We start from the raw sequence: 19375 nt of genomic DNA, 5'->3' as shown, positions 1-19375 counted from the left end.
GTCAATCACCTGTGGCACATACCCGTACACTGCGGCCCGTGGTAAAAGGGTGTGTGCCGCACGTATCGGGAGGAAAGGGTTTGACGACGTACGCCACAGGATTTTCTCGGTATATTTACTGACGTCTCGCCTGTTCCAGCAGCCGAGACGTCAGTAAATCTACCGCAAACAATCAACGTGCGTCGTACTCTTTCTTGTTCCTTATTCTAACGGGTCAATAGTAAGAAAGACTTTCGAGAGTTATGAAAGTGGCATTTCCGGTTGTATTTCGCGAGCGATCTCATCTAGGTGAATGCATCTTTGCTGAGTGCGCATGTTTGAAGGTCACAATTAACGCGTGTGTTTTTCGAGGCAATTGCATTTTCTTTTTAATTTCACCATGTGCGTCAATACATGTTACGCATGCAGTTTTGTGTTTTGTATATAGAGGGGTATTACTGACTGCCTAGATGCATCCTACGAAACCACATCGGGAGAACAAGAAGAAATATGATTTCCTTCGCAATATTTCTTGGCTCAATTGTACTAGTCACTGCAACTACTGGCCAGACAGGCGATCCTGACGCATACGCAGAAAACTCAACATACTTCGATAAACAACGCCTTTCAGCAGTAAGTAACCATGGTGTTCCGCAGGATTGCCGGCACTAATTATATTCCGAGAAAACACCCTTTTTTAATGAAACGTGCCGGTTCCTAAAAAAGAACTGTATTGGTATGTTGTAAGAAGTGGTTTTATATGCAAGTTTAGTTTTCTTGCACAGTATATTGGAGGGGTTTGGATAAGCAGTGTACGTGTCTCAGTAAGGACAATGGAAGCACGTAATGCGCAACGTCTTAACGACTGGACAGCTTACAGTTGTTGAGAGACTTACGCTGAGTAAGTATTGTTGGTTCGCTAGTTTTCACTTGGCCGGTATACGTATTAGAGAAATTTATATACACTTAAACAAGTTATATTCACTTTGGAGCTCTCTTACTTCCAACTTACCTCTTATGTGCTTTCCATACAACAAAAACTGCTGCCATCGTTTTTAACATTTAGTTAATTCATACAGTGAAAAGCCGTCATCATTTGAAAAAGCAGGTTCGATTGTTTAAAAAATTGTGGTTAATCCTTTGAACTAACATTTCCCGCGAGTGTTCTGAAGGAGCTCGAAAAGAGCGTCGGCCGTCGATAAGAACTGAACCGCTGCAAGGCGCGTCGACATTTAGACATGCGGCATCGAATATTCGAGCCTTATCGCTGGTGGCCACGTTAGCTTGAGAATAAACTCAGCTGTTCGCGGTTGATCGCTCAAGTCAACAGATGATCCTAAAATAATCTCGAATGTTCCCAGACATTCTGGCGCGGTTTGCGCAAGGCAGCAGCTAAACGTGCAATGGGACGGCAACGTAAAATATAGAAATGAGCGTGTGTGGCATTGCCCCCATCTGAAAAGGCATCGTCCCGATGCTCGTCAAAGAACATGAGAGGGGAAAAAAGTTCATACTCAGAGGAAGTGCACTAATAAAGCAAGAAAGTACAATAGGCAATAAGTACAAGCAAAAGAGTACAATAATAAAGCAAAAAGTACAGTCCTCAGGTACGCTAACGCGCATAAAACGGCTTAAGGCGCATGACATAAACGACTACAGGTCGTGCACGGTGCCGTTGATAGTTAGTGATGCCGTTTGGACCTCGTAGTCTAGAGTTCGAGACGTCGAGGCACCTTGTATGGCCCGTAGTACCGCCGAAGAAGCTTCTCGCTAAATCCTCTTCGGCGTATCGGCTTTCAGGCCCACACGCGCTCACCGGGTTTGTATTCCATCTGGCGTCGTCGAAGATTATAGTCACGGCTGTCGATTCTGTGCCGGTTCTTGATGCGCAGGCAGGCGGGCGAGCTGTCGGGCTTTTTCGGCTCGTTGCGAATAGGCGGTGACATCGAGATTGTCTTCGTCGGTGGCAGTTCGCAGCATTGCGTCGAGTGTCGTTGCTGGGCTACTTCCGTAGACAAACTTGTAGGCGTGATCTCCGTCGTTTCTCATACGGCTGTATTGTATGCGAAGGTCACGTATGGAAGGATGCAATCCCACGTTTTGAGCTCGACGTCGATGTACATGGCCAGCATGTCGGCAATGGTCTAATTTGGACGCCCATTGGTCTGTGGGTTTTAGGTGGCTTGTCGGGCTTGTCGACGGTGGCGGTGGCTTGTCCGACGGTGGCTTGTCGGGCTGCATCCCAAGATCGCCTCAGTTAGGTCAGCAGTAAAGGCCGTACCTCTGTCGATGATAAGGAACTCCGGGGCGCCATGACGAAGGATGATGTTCTCAACGTACAGCTTAGCTACTTCGGCGGCCCTCTCTTTGGGCAGAGCCCTTGTTTCGGCGTAACGGGTGAGGTAGTCAGTAGCTACGACGATCCATTTATTCCCTTAGGTCGACGTTGGGAACAGCCCCAGTAGGTCCATCCCGATTAGCTGGAATGGTCGGAGAGGAGGTTCGATAGGCTGAAGAAAGCCTGCTGGTTTTGTCGGTGGTGTCTTGCGTCGTTGATAGTCTCGGCATGTCCTTACGTAGCGAGCGACGTCGGCGGCAAGGCGCGGCCATTAGTACCTTTCCTGTATTCTTGCGAGCGTGCGGGAAACACCGAGGTGACCAGCCATCGGATTGTTTTGTAGGGCCTGGAGGACTTCTAGTCATAATGCTGAGGGGGGCACCACCAGAAAGTAGTTGGCTTGCAGTGGCGAGAAGTTCTTCCTAAGGAGAACGCCGTTTCGCAAGAAAAACGACGCCAGTCCTTGCTTGAATATCTTCGGAACAACGGCGGTCGTGCCCTCGAGATATTCCTCAAGGCCCCTGAGTTCCGAGTCAGTTCGCTGTCGTTCAGCGAAGTCGTCGGCGCTTATGGTTCCCAAGAAGCAGTCATCATACTTGTTGTTCTGCGGCGGTGGGTCGACGCAGCCCGAGACAGGAAGTCGGCGTCGGAGTGTTTCCTTCCGGACTTGTAAACGACGGTAATGTCGAATTCTTGAAGTCTTAGGCTCCGCCATGCGAGGTGACCTGAAGGGTCTTTCCAGTTAGCTATCCAACACAAGGCGTGCTGGTCGCTCACAACTTTGAAGGGCCTGCCGTAGTAGAAGGGGCGAAACGTGGATGTAACCCAGATAATGGCAAGGTACTCCTTTGCTGTTGTGGAATAGTTGGCTTCCGCCTAGGATTGCGATCGGCTGGCATAACTAATAACCCTTTCCAGTCCGTCCGTCCTCTGCACAAGAACGACGCCGAGTCCTACACTGCTTGCTTAGGTGTGCACTTCCGTTTCAGCGTATTCGTCAAAATGTGCAAGTAACGTAGGCGTCTGCAGGCGTCGTTTTAGTTGTTCAAATGCTTCCTCTTGCGGCGTTTCCTAAAATAATGTCGAATGTTCCCAGACATTTTGCGCAGTTCGCGCAATGCAGCAGCCAGACGTACAATGGACCGGTAACATAAAACATACAACGAAAGGAGCGCGTGTGGCACTGTACTGCTCCTTCCTCACGACCCCTTCGGCAACACCAGCGAACAATTACTGTTAAAAACTAGCCTGGCGACAAAAGAAATGCGTCCTAATCTTCCCGTACGTGTGCTGTCGTCAGTGCAGGCGTTTTACAATGAAAAACCGCGCTCTTTGCAAGCTTAATTGTAACAAATTTCTTGGCACTGGGTTATAATGTTTAAATACTCCATAAGGTGTCTGAAGATGACATGATTATTATGTGCAAACAAGGCTCGAGGCACAACAGTACGAATGCATCCATAATCAAAGACTAAAGTAAAGCCACAAATATCAAGGAAAATTTATAATATATATCTGACGGTTCAGGGGTGAATGGGGAAAAGGAAGAGGAGGAAGATGAAAACAGAAGTAACTGGTGTTCTGACTGACGCCATGTCTCGTTCGTCTCATGTATTGGTAATCGTGGGCACGTGTTCAATGTTATCAAAGGTGAAGCATTTCTTAGCGAACCAAAGGCACTTTGACCGTTTCTATCTATCTATCTATCTATCTATCTATCTATCTATCTATCTATCTATCTATCTATCTATCTATCTATCTATCTATCTATCTATCTATCTATCTATCTATCTATCTATCTATCTTGACACATACCAAAATTTCCATGACAGGTCATTAGGCTATGACGAACACAGCGCTCAGGTGATTACATGAGTAGCGTGAGGTAGTTGCCGCGTACGTCATGAAACCCTTCGTTTCAGTCATGGTCTCTAGATGGTTAAGCACAACACAGGAACACCGAGGATAACGAAAAATTGCTTTATGCAAGAAAACCACTAAACTATTTACATAAGAAGTAGTGAAGAAAGCCCAACTATATAAACAAACATCCCTTGTGCACACTATCCCAAAACTAATAAAAATATTTACAGTTTCGTCACGGGTTACTGGCGTTGACGTGGCAGCTCCGGTGCTGAGGCGACGACTTGTCGTGTCCGCGAAGTGCGTTGCTTCACCAGAGCACGACCGTCTGTTGCACCGTCAGGTAGCTGCAGTTGCCGGTCCACGCCACGTCAGGTACTTGCTTTAGCTGTAACGCTCGTCGTCCGGTGCGCGACCCACGGAGCATAGCCGCAGAACATCTGCGCGTCCTCAGGAGAAGGGTCTCGCTGATGCGCGCTGGTCGCCCTCCTGGTCACGCCTCCCAGGTCACAGTACGTTGCTGCGAAAGCTGGGGCACATTCCCAGGAGCTGTGCTGGCGGACCTCAGGCGAACGCCTTGCCACGACCACCGCTCGTCCGTGCCTCTGCCCGTTCCAAGCGCTCTCTGCCTTCCTCCTTCTCCTCGCCGGCCACGTCGCCTCTCGTGCCTCTTCTTCTCCCTCTTCTTTGCGTTCTTTATTCAATTCTCCTTCAATGTATGGTCTTCTTCTTTCTCTTCACTCTATGTTTCTTCGTATGACATCTGTCTTTTCTCTCATTTCTTCTTCCTCTACATCTCCCTCTTCTGCCAGAAGTCAACAAATTCATGACAATGATACGCCCTCCTTTTGAAGAGGTTTTCGGCATGAAAAACTGCTCCTGACGTCCCAGGACCTTCCATCGTCAATGTGTGTCATATAAACGTTCTCTCGATGCACTTCACCGGCACACTCACATCACATCACTATCACCAATCACTTCACCACACATCACGGCTATTTCACTAAACGTCACATCACATGTGTCGCGGACAGTTCATAGGTGACATAAAAGCACCATGTCACTGTGTCTTCTGTAACAATTCCACCAAATGTTCACCATAAGAGTAAAGTGAAGTCTTAAACACACTCGCTTACAGTGGAGAAATCACTATGCCGACTACTCAACATATTCGATAGTTGGCTGTCTCGAAAACTCTCGTGTTGCTAAACTGCATGAAGAAAGTCCTAAAACATACAAGCAGGGTACCCTTAATTGTCACACTGTGACCATTATCACAATATTTCTTTTTCGCTTTCCCATCTACTTGCAACATCCCTCTACAAACTTTTTAACATCTCTCCGCAAACCCGGCCAGAACACTACTTTAGTTAACGCAATTACAGTTCGCCTCACTCCTTTACGCCCCTTGGCATGGCACTGCTCCAATACAGATAGTCTATACCTTGCCGGCACCATCAATTGCATACACTCTCTACCTTTGTGCACGAACTTCCTGTACACCACGCCATTATTCAGTACGTACGTCACATCTCTTCTCGTTCCTTCACTCATTGGCTTCTCTCCGATCCTACGTACTGCAATTTTCAGTGTCTCGTCATTTCTTTGCTGCTTACCTAGCCCAGCTGTGGGTATGCCCAACTCATCCAGTGTTGCAGACGGGTTCACCTCCTGTCCTACCTCTTTTTTAACTAAAGTCTCCTTTGGCACCGTTGAGCTTCTTTTTGCATCTTTCGCCTTTCCTACGCGACCACGTATGCATGTACTAGGCATTTTCCATTGTGCCACTGGGCCGTCAACGGCTCTTACGCCTTTCACATTGCCTAACACCACGTCATACAAGGGCTCTTCTAGACACAGTGCAGTTATACGCCCTGTGAAATATGGGGTGTCTAACAATATTCTGGCTTCCGGCAAATACCTCTCTGACCCATCTGCCAGCACTACTCGTGACGTTTTTCCTGTCAGCTCCATGTCGTTGACCAAACTTCGTCTAACGAGCACCGTACTAGCACCCGAGTCTCGAAGTACCGACACACGTTTGTCGTTCACTGTCCCTTTGACAACTGGCATATTAATATGTTTCAGGCCCGCTGCGGTCACAGCTGCACTCACTATATTCGTTATCTCAGTTTCCTTTCTGTCACCTTTCTGTCCTTCTCTATTAGCTATCACCGCTGATACTTGATCTCGCGGTTTCCTTCGGCATTCCTCAGTCTTATGGCCTCTCATATTGCACACCTGGCAATAACTTCTTTCCCGTTGAACACCGCATTCCACTAGACAGTTACGGGCTTGATGACCAAGGCGATTACAGAGGAAGCACCGTTGCTGCATCTGCTGCTTTCTATGCTCATTATTTCGGGGCTCAAAATTCGTCTCCTCTTCTTCTCCTGTGATCCTCTCTTTATTCATATGTCCTAAATTTCCAATCGCCTGAGCTTCCATATATTGGTCGGAATAATCAGCTACCTCATCGAGTGATCCTAGCTTCCTTTCCTTTAGAAACACACATAGCTTCGGGTGACAACAAGCAAGAAATTGCTCCCTGACCATGCTGTCACGCACACCCTCATACGTTTTGGGAGTATCAGCCATCTCCATCCACCTGTCAAAGTAGTTAGACAAGCGGCCCACAAACTGCTTTCCCGTTTCACCGTCTTCGGGCTTACATTTACGAAATCTTTCACGGAAGCCTTCAGCAGTCAGCCTGAACCGCTGAAGCAGTGCTTTCTTGACTTTGTCATAGTCCATTGACTCGGAGGCGGGCATTCTCCCAAATACACTCAAGGCTTCGCCTACTAAACAGAGACTAAGTGCTGTCGCCCACTCGCTTCTATCCCAACCTTGTCCCACAGCAATTCTTTCGAACCGGTGTAAATAGGCATCTAAATCATCTCTCTTCTCATCAAATGGAGCCATTAACTTCCGCGGACAAATGCTCTTAGCTCTCGGCAACTCCCTTTCGCTAGAAACCGACGACCTACTGTCATCATCTCTGGGAATAGAGGCGTCTGCCAACCGCAACTTTAAGAGAAGAATCCCTTTCTCAGCTTCACGTGCCTCGCGAGCTTCCTTTTCCGCGCGTTCAAACAAGCTTAGCGACTCCTCTCGGCTGAGTCCCAGCGCGGTCGCGATTCCCAACAGTTTCTCGTAATCCATGTTCCTGTGAAGTGAGAGACCAATTGGGTAGGATAATCAATCCTGGCAGGCTCGCCAATATTTTGTCATGGTCTCTAGATGGTTAAGCACAACACAGGAACACCGAGGATAACGAAAAATTGCTTTATGCAAGAAAACCACTAAACTATTTACATAAGAAGTAGTGAAGAAAGCCCAACTATATAAACAAACATCCCTTGTGCACACTATCCCAAAACTAATAAAAATATTTACAGTTTCGTCACGGGTTACTGGCGTTGACGTGGCAGCTCCGGTGCTGAGGCGACGACTTGTCGTGTCCGCGAAGTGCGTTGCTTCACCAGAGCACGACCGTCTGTTGCACCGTCAGGTAGCTGCAGTTGCCGGTCCACGCCACGTCAGGTACTTGCTTTAGCTGTAACGCTCGTCGTCCGGTGCGCGACCCACGGAGCATAGCCGCAGAACATCTGCGCGTCCTCAGGAGAAGGGTCTCGCTGATGCGCGCTGGTCGCCCTCCTGGTCACGCCTCCCAGGTCACAGTACGTTGCTGCGAAAGCTGGGGCACATTCCCAGGAGCTGTGCTGGCGGACCTCAGGCGAACGCCTTGCCACGACCACCGCTCGTCCGTGCCTCTGCCCGTTCCAAGCGCTCTCTGCCTTCCTCCTTCTCCTCGCCGGCCACGTCGCCTCTCGTGCCTCTTCCTCTCCCTCTTCTTTGCGTTCTTTATTCAATTCTCCTTCAATGTATGGTCTTCTTCTTTCTCTTCACTCTATGTTTCTTCGTATGACATCTGTCTTTTCTCTCATTTCTTCTTCCTCTACATCTCCCTCTTCTGCCAGAAGTCAACAAATTCATGACAGACACATACCCGTCTACCACGGCCCATGGAATGCGGGCATGAGCCACAGGTCCTTCACAGTTTGTGTCAACCCAGGAATGGCGATAACAGACTTGCAAAAATATTTGCGCGAGTGCATTATGGAGCTGCTGTCGCAGAAAATTCGGACAGGCGTCGAGGAAAATATCAGCGATGTCGGCGATGTCGGTGATGGAAATATCAGAGGGACAGAAAGACTGAAAATTACGGAACCGGCATCGAACCCAGACTTTCTGTGTGGCAGCCAATTATTCATCCACTTAGCTACGCTAGTGCTTAAAACTGCTTACGAAAACGACACTACAATGGCGTCATGTCGCAGCAACTTCAACTCTGGTTGCAGTGTTAGCTATCGGCGTTTGTAATAACGTAATAAACATTACATAATAACTCCTATGACTCCCCAAGCTATGGTCAACCATTGCTCAACCCGGAGGAATACGGTAAAAACCACTTCTTATGATGTGCACATCATCGCACTGTAGCGTGCTGTTCATTTCTATAAAATTAACACTTCTGCACTAAGGTGAGTAACGACGTGACGTCGGACCATAGGATACCCTTTGGGCTTTTGTGTAGCCCATGTGCATGGTAAGACTACGATCAATTCCATAGCCAGGGGGAGGGGGCGCCTAGGAATCCCCAAAATTGTTGCTTCTTCAAATAGGTACTTGCCTCAACATAGGTGCTTTCTTTTAATATTAAATGGCCCCAGCAATTATTCCCTTCTCTCCCCCCCCCCCACCCCCGCCCGAAAAAAAACCACCTCTGCGCACGATACAAGCATAACTGCTTAAAATGCACAAATGAATCGGTCCGACAGGTAACGCTTGCCTCAAAGCAATAAAAAAATTTCGATATAGGCCACTAATCTACGGCTTCGCATGACATCGATTCCCCGAATGCGTGGGATCCGCCGAATTTTTTTTTTTTTGCTTTTCAACGACGTTCTGATAAGTCTTATCTCATTTTCTGCGCATATTCATTTAGCTCTTCTACAAAATTAGTATCACTCGGAAATAAGAGTTCTTTTTTCTACTCTGTCGCTTTTCCCCAACATTCGCGCGCTGGGCTCTACGCCGTCATGGCCCACGACAGTCTCGCCTAAGTTTACACCCTTGTATATACAAATCTCTTTTCACATGCTCATTTGTTTACTGGCAAGTAATTATGCAGTCCGGTCTAAAGTACCTGCCAAGACGTGCAAATACTTCTTTATTTGAATATATTCAAAGTGAACATTAGAAATTCGATTGAAGAAATGGAGAACACGACAAATGTTTTGCAGAAAGCGTAACATGACAAAACTGATATTTATAGGAAAAAAAGACGTCGTTAAAATGTTGCAAAGCGTACCGCCGGAATCAAGAAACTGCGATAGCTGACCGGTAATTTAAGTTAATCAGGCTTCCTTGCTGATGCTGTTGCCTCTGTTATAGTACCTTTGTGAGATAGTGTGATGTAAGCTGTTGGGCTCGAGTGATTTCTGGCTCATCTAACTAGCGTACCCGACATCATTTCGTGATATATCTGGTTATGACAGTGAAACGAACGCATGATTGTCATCGGTAATGACAACCCTATCACCAAAGGCGCATGTTACTAATATTACGATAAACCTGCATACCAGGAAGGTTTTCAATTAAAATAGCTTCAATTGAGAGTACAGTGCATGTCCCGTCTTCTCGTTCCTTGTGTATTCGTCGTATGGCAGCGCCCTACCACCATTATGATCCCAAACCGACTTGCCTACCTTTACCGTTATCCCACGATAAACCATGTGGGCGAGGCAGATTCTCTTTTTAGAGGAAGGCTATTGTGTTAACTATACTGTGTTTCATAGTGCACCAAGCGGTTTTTATTCAGAGCCCGAAACAATGGCACAAGAGGTCTAGCTAGAAATATAGCTTAGAATGGTAGAGAATTAGCAGTTGGTCCTCGTCTCTTTCTAGTCCTCCCGTCTTGTTTATCACCGTATGACTTCGTGATTGTTTCATAGACGTTTCGAATTCACTTAGCCAACGTACATCGCTGCAGTGATCTTAGGAGTCAGCGGCTGTTTAGCTGCTGTAACTGTTATTGATTAGCGACTCTGTCAAGAAAAGTGTCGACGAGCACTAATCATTAAATTGTGAAACTATCAGGCAAGCCTATAAATGAAGCGCATCATAGATTTCGGTTCTTTCCACTCTATAGCCGGCGCTATCTCAACATTTCCATGCCCTTGTAAATGTGTAGGTATTCCACAACTGGTATTGCAAATACTAGAAAACAACACTATAAACTATAGGTCACATAGAGTTTATTGTAAACGGCGGACAGAGGTGCTACCATCAGTATCCAATGCCTTAGTAATAACTACTGTCTCGTTTAATTGCGAATAGAGTTCGCCATGTCTAGCACCAGGTTATGTCAGAAGAACGTCTTTTGCGGTGGGCTGACACGGTTATTTCCCGATTCCCCAGACATAGGGGCACAAAACTTTGCGAGAAAAACAAAACAAAAATCATATATGCGACGATAGGAGAAGAACAGGCAACTTCACGAAATAAACGTTAAAATATTGCTGTTACGAAGAGTGCTAGACACTGTTTATGTCAATGTACAACAGCATTATTCCACCAAAGATGCGTCTGTAGCTTTCAGTTGTGACGAAAATTTTCTAAACTCATCGTGCGCACAGTAGGCTTTTACCACTGGGCAAACCATAAGGGCTAAGTTATGTTTTTCCTTGTTCGTTTTCTCCTTGATGTGGATTGAAGTCCCGTCAAGGAGATGATCGACGTCGATGAAGCAGGAGGCAGGTTGGAGGTAATAAAAACTTGAAGGTATATTGTAACGAAATATTTACAGTCATGTGTACATCTTGCCGAAGCACACTGATGATAACATAGACATCAACAGCGTCTTACTCTTCTACTTAACTTTTCTTAAGTTAGAGCCTAGAACACTGTTACTACATACGAAGAACCGAGTCTCAATGTTCGACCACCAAGTGGTTACGGCCCAGACGAAAGTTGCATCGTACGGAGTCTTACTGATCGATCAGTTAAGTGATTACAGCCTAGACTGAAGGGAAACGAATTCCGTCCAGTCTTAAGTACCTTGCGGTAAACAAAGAAAAGGGGAGGTGGCCACTGGTGGTCCGCCTCGACATTCCCTTATCCAATCCATCTATCCTCAGATTAAGCCACTCCCTACTGGGCTGTCCCTAATCTCGACAGCAGTGTCTTTACAGTGCAGACAGGCGTTTTGGCACTCTTTCCCATCATGGCTCTCCCTCTCCTTATCCCACGCTCTCAGGGATTCTCACGGTCGAAATACATCGGTATCTTAGCCCTGGTGCATTCACGCCATTTTCCCATACTCATCGAGTTGAACCCGTGCAGCCAGTCGTTAGACGGTTCCGGGAAAGAAAAGGCGTATGCGTGTCCCTGCCTCCCACGCATTTGGACCTTGCATTGTTGCGAAAGCACATGTCGGTCGTTGTTGGGGTCACGCATACTGTTGCCTCGAGCGACGGCATAGAGCAGGGGATGTCCTCCTCATTTTCCCACACATTTGGGCTGCCGACCTCTGAGAACGATCGCTTGACCGCAACCCCTACTGGCCATCGCGGTAGACAAGCTGCTCAAAGGAAGCCGTTTGCTTTCTATTGATAATTGCACAGCCAAAGACCAGGCAGGGGGAGAGCCGAGAAAGAAGCTTTGTACGACGTACAGTGCCGCGCCGTCCCGTCCGCACGATCGACTTATGAGTGGCGAAACCTAACAGGCTATACTGATACTCACAACTGATCTTGAACGCCATGGCGAGTTAATAAGCAAAAATTCATTGAAGAAGAAAGTGCTTGCGCCTTATATGGTTTAAACATCGTATTAATTTGACATTTTTTATTGATATCGTTAGTTTACCCAAAGGCATCATTTTCATTTGCACATAATTGTGCAGCTGTGTTTTGTTCACTAGAAGGGATCTGGGCTGTAAGCAGGGCGGTTTGGCGTGCTAAAGTCCCGCGCGCCGTAGCGGGTGTCGATGAGCCGCTCGTAGACCAGGTCATGTCCTCTAAAGTTCCTTCAGGTCTGCTTACGGTACTGGCGCAGGACAAAGTGCATGGCCAGCTCGAAGCTCTTTAGGTGTAGCCCTTTTTTCGAGCGCATTGAATGTGTTAGAGTCGCACGACCACGAACTCATCGGAGGGATACCTCCTCCTGAAGACTGAGGCCACTAGGGGGTAAATAATCCCGCGGAGGTTTACGAGCTCCTTGTAAATGTCCGCAGTGGTGGCGGCATTAAGTATTAGTGATTCAACATCGGACCATGAAGAAGCGACCTGCATTTTTTTAACATTAGAGCCCATCTCACAAGCTGGTTGCAGCACTGTGCCAGCTTGCTTAGCAAATAGGATGAGCGAACACCTTTTACGATGTATCCCTCCGCGCCGCGTCGTCTGCTCGGCGTCTCCGTAGTGTCTGCGCGCATGCGCTAGGCGAGTAGAGCGAGCGCACGGCCGCAACTACCGCTCTTAGCGCCCGGCAAGAATGGTAGCGCGGGAAACAAAACAACAACATGACGGCACCCGTCGAAGCTTGTTCCAACCTCTTTGCGCCTCGAAATTATGAAGTCGCCGTCGTGAGCTATGTGGCCCGTAAGGTCTAAACCGACGCTTGTGTTGGCGTTATATTTGCGTCTTGACGCTTCGACAGCAATGCATTCGTGCCTATCTTACACTTTTTCCAGAGTTTATTCTGATATTCTCGGGGCCAAGGCTCAGCAGGCGTGGCTGAACAAACAGCTGATCTCAATAACAAGGAAAAAACCGTCGCTGATACTATTACCGCAGCATGAGATAGCACAGAGTGATTGTCAATTCCATCGTTCATTTATTACCGCCAGGACAAGGGTCAAGTAGCAAGTGCGAGTTCGGATCGAATGGGCGATCGCGTATACGTGGACGCTGCAGTGTTGATTCGCCATCACAATTATCGGGAGTTACTGATACAATAATTAACTCTTTATAACGTACACGGGAAGCGCGATTAGCGTATCACGTATTGCTGTGACATAGCATGTGCCAAACAAACGAAGCTGTCTTAACATTCTCCAATTACAACGCAATTACAAACATAACTATGTTCCGCTGCGCAAGTATGTGGTCTGCTTACACCTCGTAGCTTCCACCCTGCTACAACCAGTTTGTGCGATAGAGTACAGAATAAGTTAGAAAGGCATTTATGTTTCTTACTTGCATTGAATGCGAAATCGCGGCGTGTCTGGGTGGCGGCTATATTTATGCCCACACTGTTTCGTCGTTTCAGACTACGTGACATTACGACTTGACGTCAGCACATGGGGTCGTCACATGGTTACAGTTTGTCTTGCCGTCGTGTGATAACGCCGCTCCTCGGACAGAGGTTGGATTTTTCGCTTCGCGGTGTAATTCTTTTGCGTTTTTATACCCTATCCCTTTCACACCAGCCGAAGATGATATAAGGCTACTTTGCTCTAGTCTGCGTATGCCACAGGGATAGTGTTGCCTAGAGCCAACGCTGAAGTGCAGCGGTATTCATAAATGCGAGTAATTGTTTTAAGGAAGTCCACGGTTATGAAGCTCAGGGCGGCGCAAATAAATACATTATTACTATATTTATTATTAAGATTGATAGTAAGAACTTGTGCTGTCAACGTTATCACCAATCACGCTTTAAACGCCAGTCCCTCCCCTTGAAAAGCATCTACATATGCGCGTACAGAGGAGCATATAGCTTTCGCGGTTTTTAACAGATGCCCATATAAAGTATGTTACGGCTGTCGTCATCGATTATATCTTTTTACATTTACACTTCTTATAATATTGTCACGTGGTCGTGACGTCGACGAAGACAGCAGTCAGCACGCCCGAGATGAAACTGTTTATTTGGCCGAACTTGTGGCCGGGAAACTGAAAGTCAAACTACAGCAATACACTGATAGCGGCGCACAGAGCGTCGACCGTCGATCAACCGACAAGCGGTCAAGTGCGTCGGCTTTTATGCAGGCGCTATCGAACTTTCCAGCAATATCGCTGGTGGCGGCGTTATCTCTCGATAAAGCTGGAACATTCGCGTGTGGCGCGAAGTCTTAACAAAACGATTTACTACAATCGAGAAGCTTCTCGAACACTGCTTCGCGGACAGCCTCGAGCGTTGATAACCGTCCTTGCTGGTCAAACCCAAAAAACATCAAAATAAAACAAGTGGGCGTGGCAATATGTTTATGCACCTCGGCTAGGGAGAAATATTCTCTGGTGATTTCTGGTTCTTGTAAATGACTGTCTCTCCTGAGACAAGTCAGGAATATATTTTAAAATAAAATGAACAACTTCCTTAAAAGTACACACAGCAGTATACTTTGAGTTGATAAACTTGAGCTGAACACCCGTACGGTAATGCATCTTTATTCAGGGAATGTGGATTTGCATTTTCTGTTCATCCGTTTATTCAAATATTTACATTTTCCTGTGATTGGGCGAGTTAGTGGTTTTTCATGTTACTTCAGAAACAACGCTCCCGACACAAGCCTTGCGTTGGTAGCGCTGTAGAAGTAACAACCTACAGAGTGCCTTATTCACTCGCCTAAGACGACTCGAATCGAAAGTCATCTTATTTTCATTCGCAGACGATGTATTGATCCCCCCGCGCCCCCCTCCACAAGCTTTTTGCACCTTAACGTTGTTTTGCACTGTCTCCAGGATCGGAGGCATTGCAAGCTTTCTGCATATCATCATCTCATTTTTCTTCTCAGTCGATGTAATGATCCTCCCACGCCCCCCAACAAAAGTTCTCTGCACCTAACGTCTCTCTGCCTCCAAGATCGGATCTGTGCAAGCTTTACGCATCTTACCTTCTTTAGCGATGCCTCCGTGATCGGCGCGCGTTTGACCGAGCTATGATGTCATGCGATGACGTCATAATGATGTCACAAATTTTTGCGATATGTGACGTCATCACGTGAAGATGATTTTCTTTTTGCATCCCTCGTGTTGAGTCTGCCGACGCCGCCGACGCCGACGGTCAATTTTCGTGTTTGACGAGGCAAACAATACAATACGGATTTGTTTCCGCAAAGACAAGTCTTTGGGGTATATTATTGGCTAAAAACTGTTGGAAAAACAGCTTGACTGGACCGATAGTCCATCACAAGGCATATATAGTGATTGCACAAAAAAATTAGTAACATTGTTAGATACTCAAAATAAATAATTATTTACACAAAAGCACGAAACAAGACCAAAGTACTTTAAATACGAATGAAAAGATATTCGATACATCAGAAGAAAGAAATATATGCGAGGGTTACAAGAAATCATACGCAATTGTCTCTGATAAATGAACACTAAAAACGCTAATAAAAAATAGCAGCAGAAGCCCTCGCCACGCTCAACCAACACGTGAGGCCGGACGCTTTTCAGCAAATGACGGCCTCTATCGCCATATGGATAGCGATGGCTGCACTTGTCAAAATGCCTGAGTATCGTTTCTTGGTCCTCAATACTAATTATAGTGACTGCAGCACAGTGACTAACCATGCGTAAAAATCGCACGCACTACGTACTTGAGGAGTGAATTCCGCAGTATGCCCGGCCACCGTAGCTGGCTGAAGAACCCCTGTTGCGCCTTAGCCGCGCATTCTGAACGGCGCGAAATTTCAGCTGTGGTAAAGTTCCCGTCACTAAGATTACGCTGGCCATCGAGTGCTTGTCACTGATCCTGTTAATGGGGATTGCAATCGCCAGGCGGAATCCAATGGCTGGTGTCTTGGCCCTCGGAAAACGCACCACGAAAGCGCGGACAATTTAGAGTTGGCCCTTTTAGTGCGCCAGCGAACGCCGGTTGTGGTACAAAGACCGAGTCAGAGCCGAGAGTCGATAACACAAACGACATATATTCTCAGTTAAGGTAGGTCACCACCTTTGAGAAAAAATTTTACAGTTGCAGTCCAAAAGTTATAAATTATGATTTTGGCTTATAGGACTGATGTTAATTTAAACCTTAGAAAGATGAAACTGCTAAAAATGTAAAAAATAAGACATAAGAATCAAAGTGTGCCAAAATGTGCATGTTGCGCCAACAGTCATAACTACAAAGTGGTGGGTGCGATTGAACCGCAACTTGGCAGGTACGTAGTGGGGACAATATCCTGTGCATCTAACCTTCACGATCAACCCATCTCTAAGCTAAGGCTCATTATCGCAAAAAGACTGAAAAAGTTTATATTTGACAGCTTCGTTTTGCACAAAATTGGCCATAGTACAAACAGTTACTGCTCGTTTTCAATATTTCTGCTTTAATGCACAGCTCAACCTACAAAAAATTAGTACGCGAAATTGTATGTGAAAATGTTTATCAGAAAGAAAGTTATCACCGTTAGCGTAAGTGTAGGATGCAAAAAATGATGTTTTCAGAAAAATGGCTTCAAAGATTTGAATTGAATGTCCACATAATAAAGGAACATTCAGTATGTCTGAAATTCTCTAGGTTCACAGCTGGGGACCTCTTCTAAAGCGACGCGTTCTCCTTTTGAGCGACCTGAAGCACATATAATTTTTCTAGCTCGCTTTGAGTCTCCAGCTGACTCTCATCAACGTGCTCCACAGCAGCTCCACGATTGGTATATTGATTCCATAATTTCTGTTGATGCTTATTTTTCGTCCTATACTTTGCCATATTTCATGGAGTACTATAACTTATTCCATGAAAGGCCAGAACTAAGTCCAAGAGCTCGAAGTGGTGTACGAAAAGCACTGACAGCCGAGCGAAAACGCGCGCAACTTAAACAACTGAGTGCCGAAGCCGTGTAGTGGAAATTTTCAAATAAATCGTAAACATCATGCCCCACAAGCTTTAGAATGTACTTAGACAACTCAGCATTACGAAATATGTATAGCGAAAAACATTTATGACAACATGGCAGGTGTTGTGGAATCAGAAACCTTCAGTTTCGGTTTCGAATGCGTTGGAAAATTGGTCATAACTTTCGATCGGCTCAAGATAACTACATAATTCTTTTTGCTAAATATTTTTGAATAGACAAGGAGTTTGAAAATGTTAAAGATAAAAACTTAATTTAAAAAATTGGCAGCGTATCTGCGTGCTTCGTTGCAAATGTCGTCTAAAGACGATAGAAGAGGCGCTGCGTGAGATATAGACGCCATCTGGCAATACGTCGGGAAACATGAGTGCTGTGTTGCGGGCTGGTAGTCCCGGCGCAGCAGCAGGCGAGGACCGGCGTTGACGAACGCGACCGGCGGGAACGCCAGCCAGCCCGAACACGCGGTTTGGCGCGAAGCGCTGAAGCCGAACAAACGTCCACACTCAACGAGTACTCTCCACACACCCTTTTATTTACACGTCGCCTGCGTAAAACAGGAATGCCAGAGCGGCGCCTCATGGCATTCGTACAGTGCAATACAGAAACGAAACCGAAACACAACTATGAGCTCGTGCAGCGGGCACGGAGGAAGGCATGTTTCAATGCAGTCGCATTTTCAGCGCAGCTCAAGAAACTAGGGTCTTTAGAATTATGTATGTGTATGTATGCATTTTCTATTAAAGAAACACACCACCTAACACTTACCTAGTGATGTTGTGCCTCAGATATGAGTAATGTTTGCTTTTTGATCGCCAATGTACACAAGTATGAACCTAGTCAGCCGTTCAAGTTGGCTGGCCCTTGGGCAAGTGGGTCAACTTTGGCCGAGTGGCTGAATCGAGTGACGTGCCGACAAACAGAAAGACAGACAGACCAAAATTTCTCCGTTTAAGTATCCCAAGAAAGACTATCGTCTTTAAAAATGCGTTTTTGAAGGTGGTGACCTACCTTAAGGCAGTTCAAACATCACAAACACATGCACACTCGGCTGGGACCAGTTACAACTTCCCAATATAACTCAGGTGGTGTTAGCACAACGGAAACTAAACGAATAGATCACGCGCTTCACATGCAATTTCATGCATTACAACTATTCAAGAACAGTTAAAGTCCTGAATACTGAACTGAGTACTTAGTCCCCAATTCTTGGACGGTACTTGAATGCTTCTCTTCCAAGAAAGACTCCAGCGCTTTTCTAGTTCCTGTTCCAGTCCCAATTCCTGTTCCTCCGTCGTCGTAACTTGTCAGCGCTCACACGGCGTCATCATACGATTCTTCCAGTTCGACGATCGACTGACCGCACAACATCATAAACACGTCTTCTTAATAATATCTAGGGTTTAACGTCCCAAAACCACGATATGATTATGGGAGACGCCGTAGTGGAGGGCTCCGGAAATTTCGACCACCTGGGGTTCTTTAACGTGCACCTAAATCTAAGTACACGGGCCTCAGACATTTTCGCCTCCATCGAAAATGCAGCCGCCGCGGCCGGGATTCGATCCCGCGACCTTCGGGTCAGCAGTCGAGCGCCATAACCACTAGACCACCGTGGCGGGGCAAACACGTCTTCTTTGGCTGATGGAGCCAAACTCAGCATAACTTCACCATCTCCGGACCGACTGACTTCTCACTGGTCGTCGATGCACGTTTTATCCGTTCTTTCCCGTGTTCCAGAAACGTCGGGTGTGTTGTCCGGCGTGCAGCACAGCCAAAGCTAGGGAAAGTGCGATATTTCTCTCGCCGCTTCTACTCGCGGTATCATCAAATGCTGGAGGCGCTCGGCGCCTCCAGCATTTCATGATAACACACAGACTTTAGCTAGGCATCGTCAGGATAGCATGCATAATCATTGAAGCTGCAGCTATCGCTAAAGGCAATTGCATCAGCAAACCTTCAATCTCCCTCACTGACAAAGAAATAGATTATCTAAGTTCATCCGGTCAGATAACCTAGACATACTCCGGTTGCTTCTCCTGACGTCGTTTCGCGGTGTTGTGGTTTTTTGCTTATTAATTTTTTTGTTTCTTGGTTGCCTCTCCATGTCTGCCGTCATGCGCAATTCGAATGAGCGGTGATCACGTGTGCCTACTTGTTCTCGTTTTTCCATGTTTGTGTTAATAAATTTCAGTTGGAAGTTAGCGCTAGTCCTCGTCGGTTCTTCGTCCTTGTGTATTACACGCGCTGTTCACGTCACCACACAACACGTTTGATCTGGTTGTCTGCGTCTGGCTCGAGTGGGTGAGGGGGGAGCGCCGATCTGGCGT

At 46.6% G+C, this 19375-nt stretch overlaps 1 protein-coding gene across 1 annotated transcript in view; it reads left to right on the top strand.

Moving 5' to 3' along the window:
• The first annotated feature begins 456 nt into the window (after window positions 1-456).
• Window positions 457-19375, top strand: part of LOC119401431 (uncharacterized) — a 31897-nt gene continuing 12978 nt past the window's right edge. The window contains exon 1 of the mRNA XM_037668230.2: window positions 457-612. Coding sequence (XP_037524158.1) covers window positions 490-612 — 123 coding nt within the window. The 5' untranslated portion in view covers window positions 457-489. The remainder of the gene's footprint in view (window positions 613-19375) is intronic.

The sequence above is a fragment of the Rhipicephalus sanguineus genome, chromosome 8, assembly GCF_013339695.2.
Source record: "Rhipicephalus sanguineus isolate Rsan-2018 chromosome 8, BIME_Rsan_1.4, whole genome shotgun sequence".
NCBI lineage: Eukaryota > Metazoa > Arthropoda > Arachnida > Ixodida > Ixodidae > Rhipicephalus > Rhipicephalus sanguineus.
This window is presented reverse-complemented; position numbering and strand designations above follow the sequence as displayed.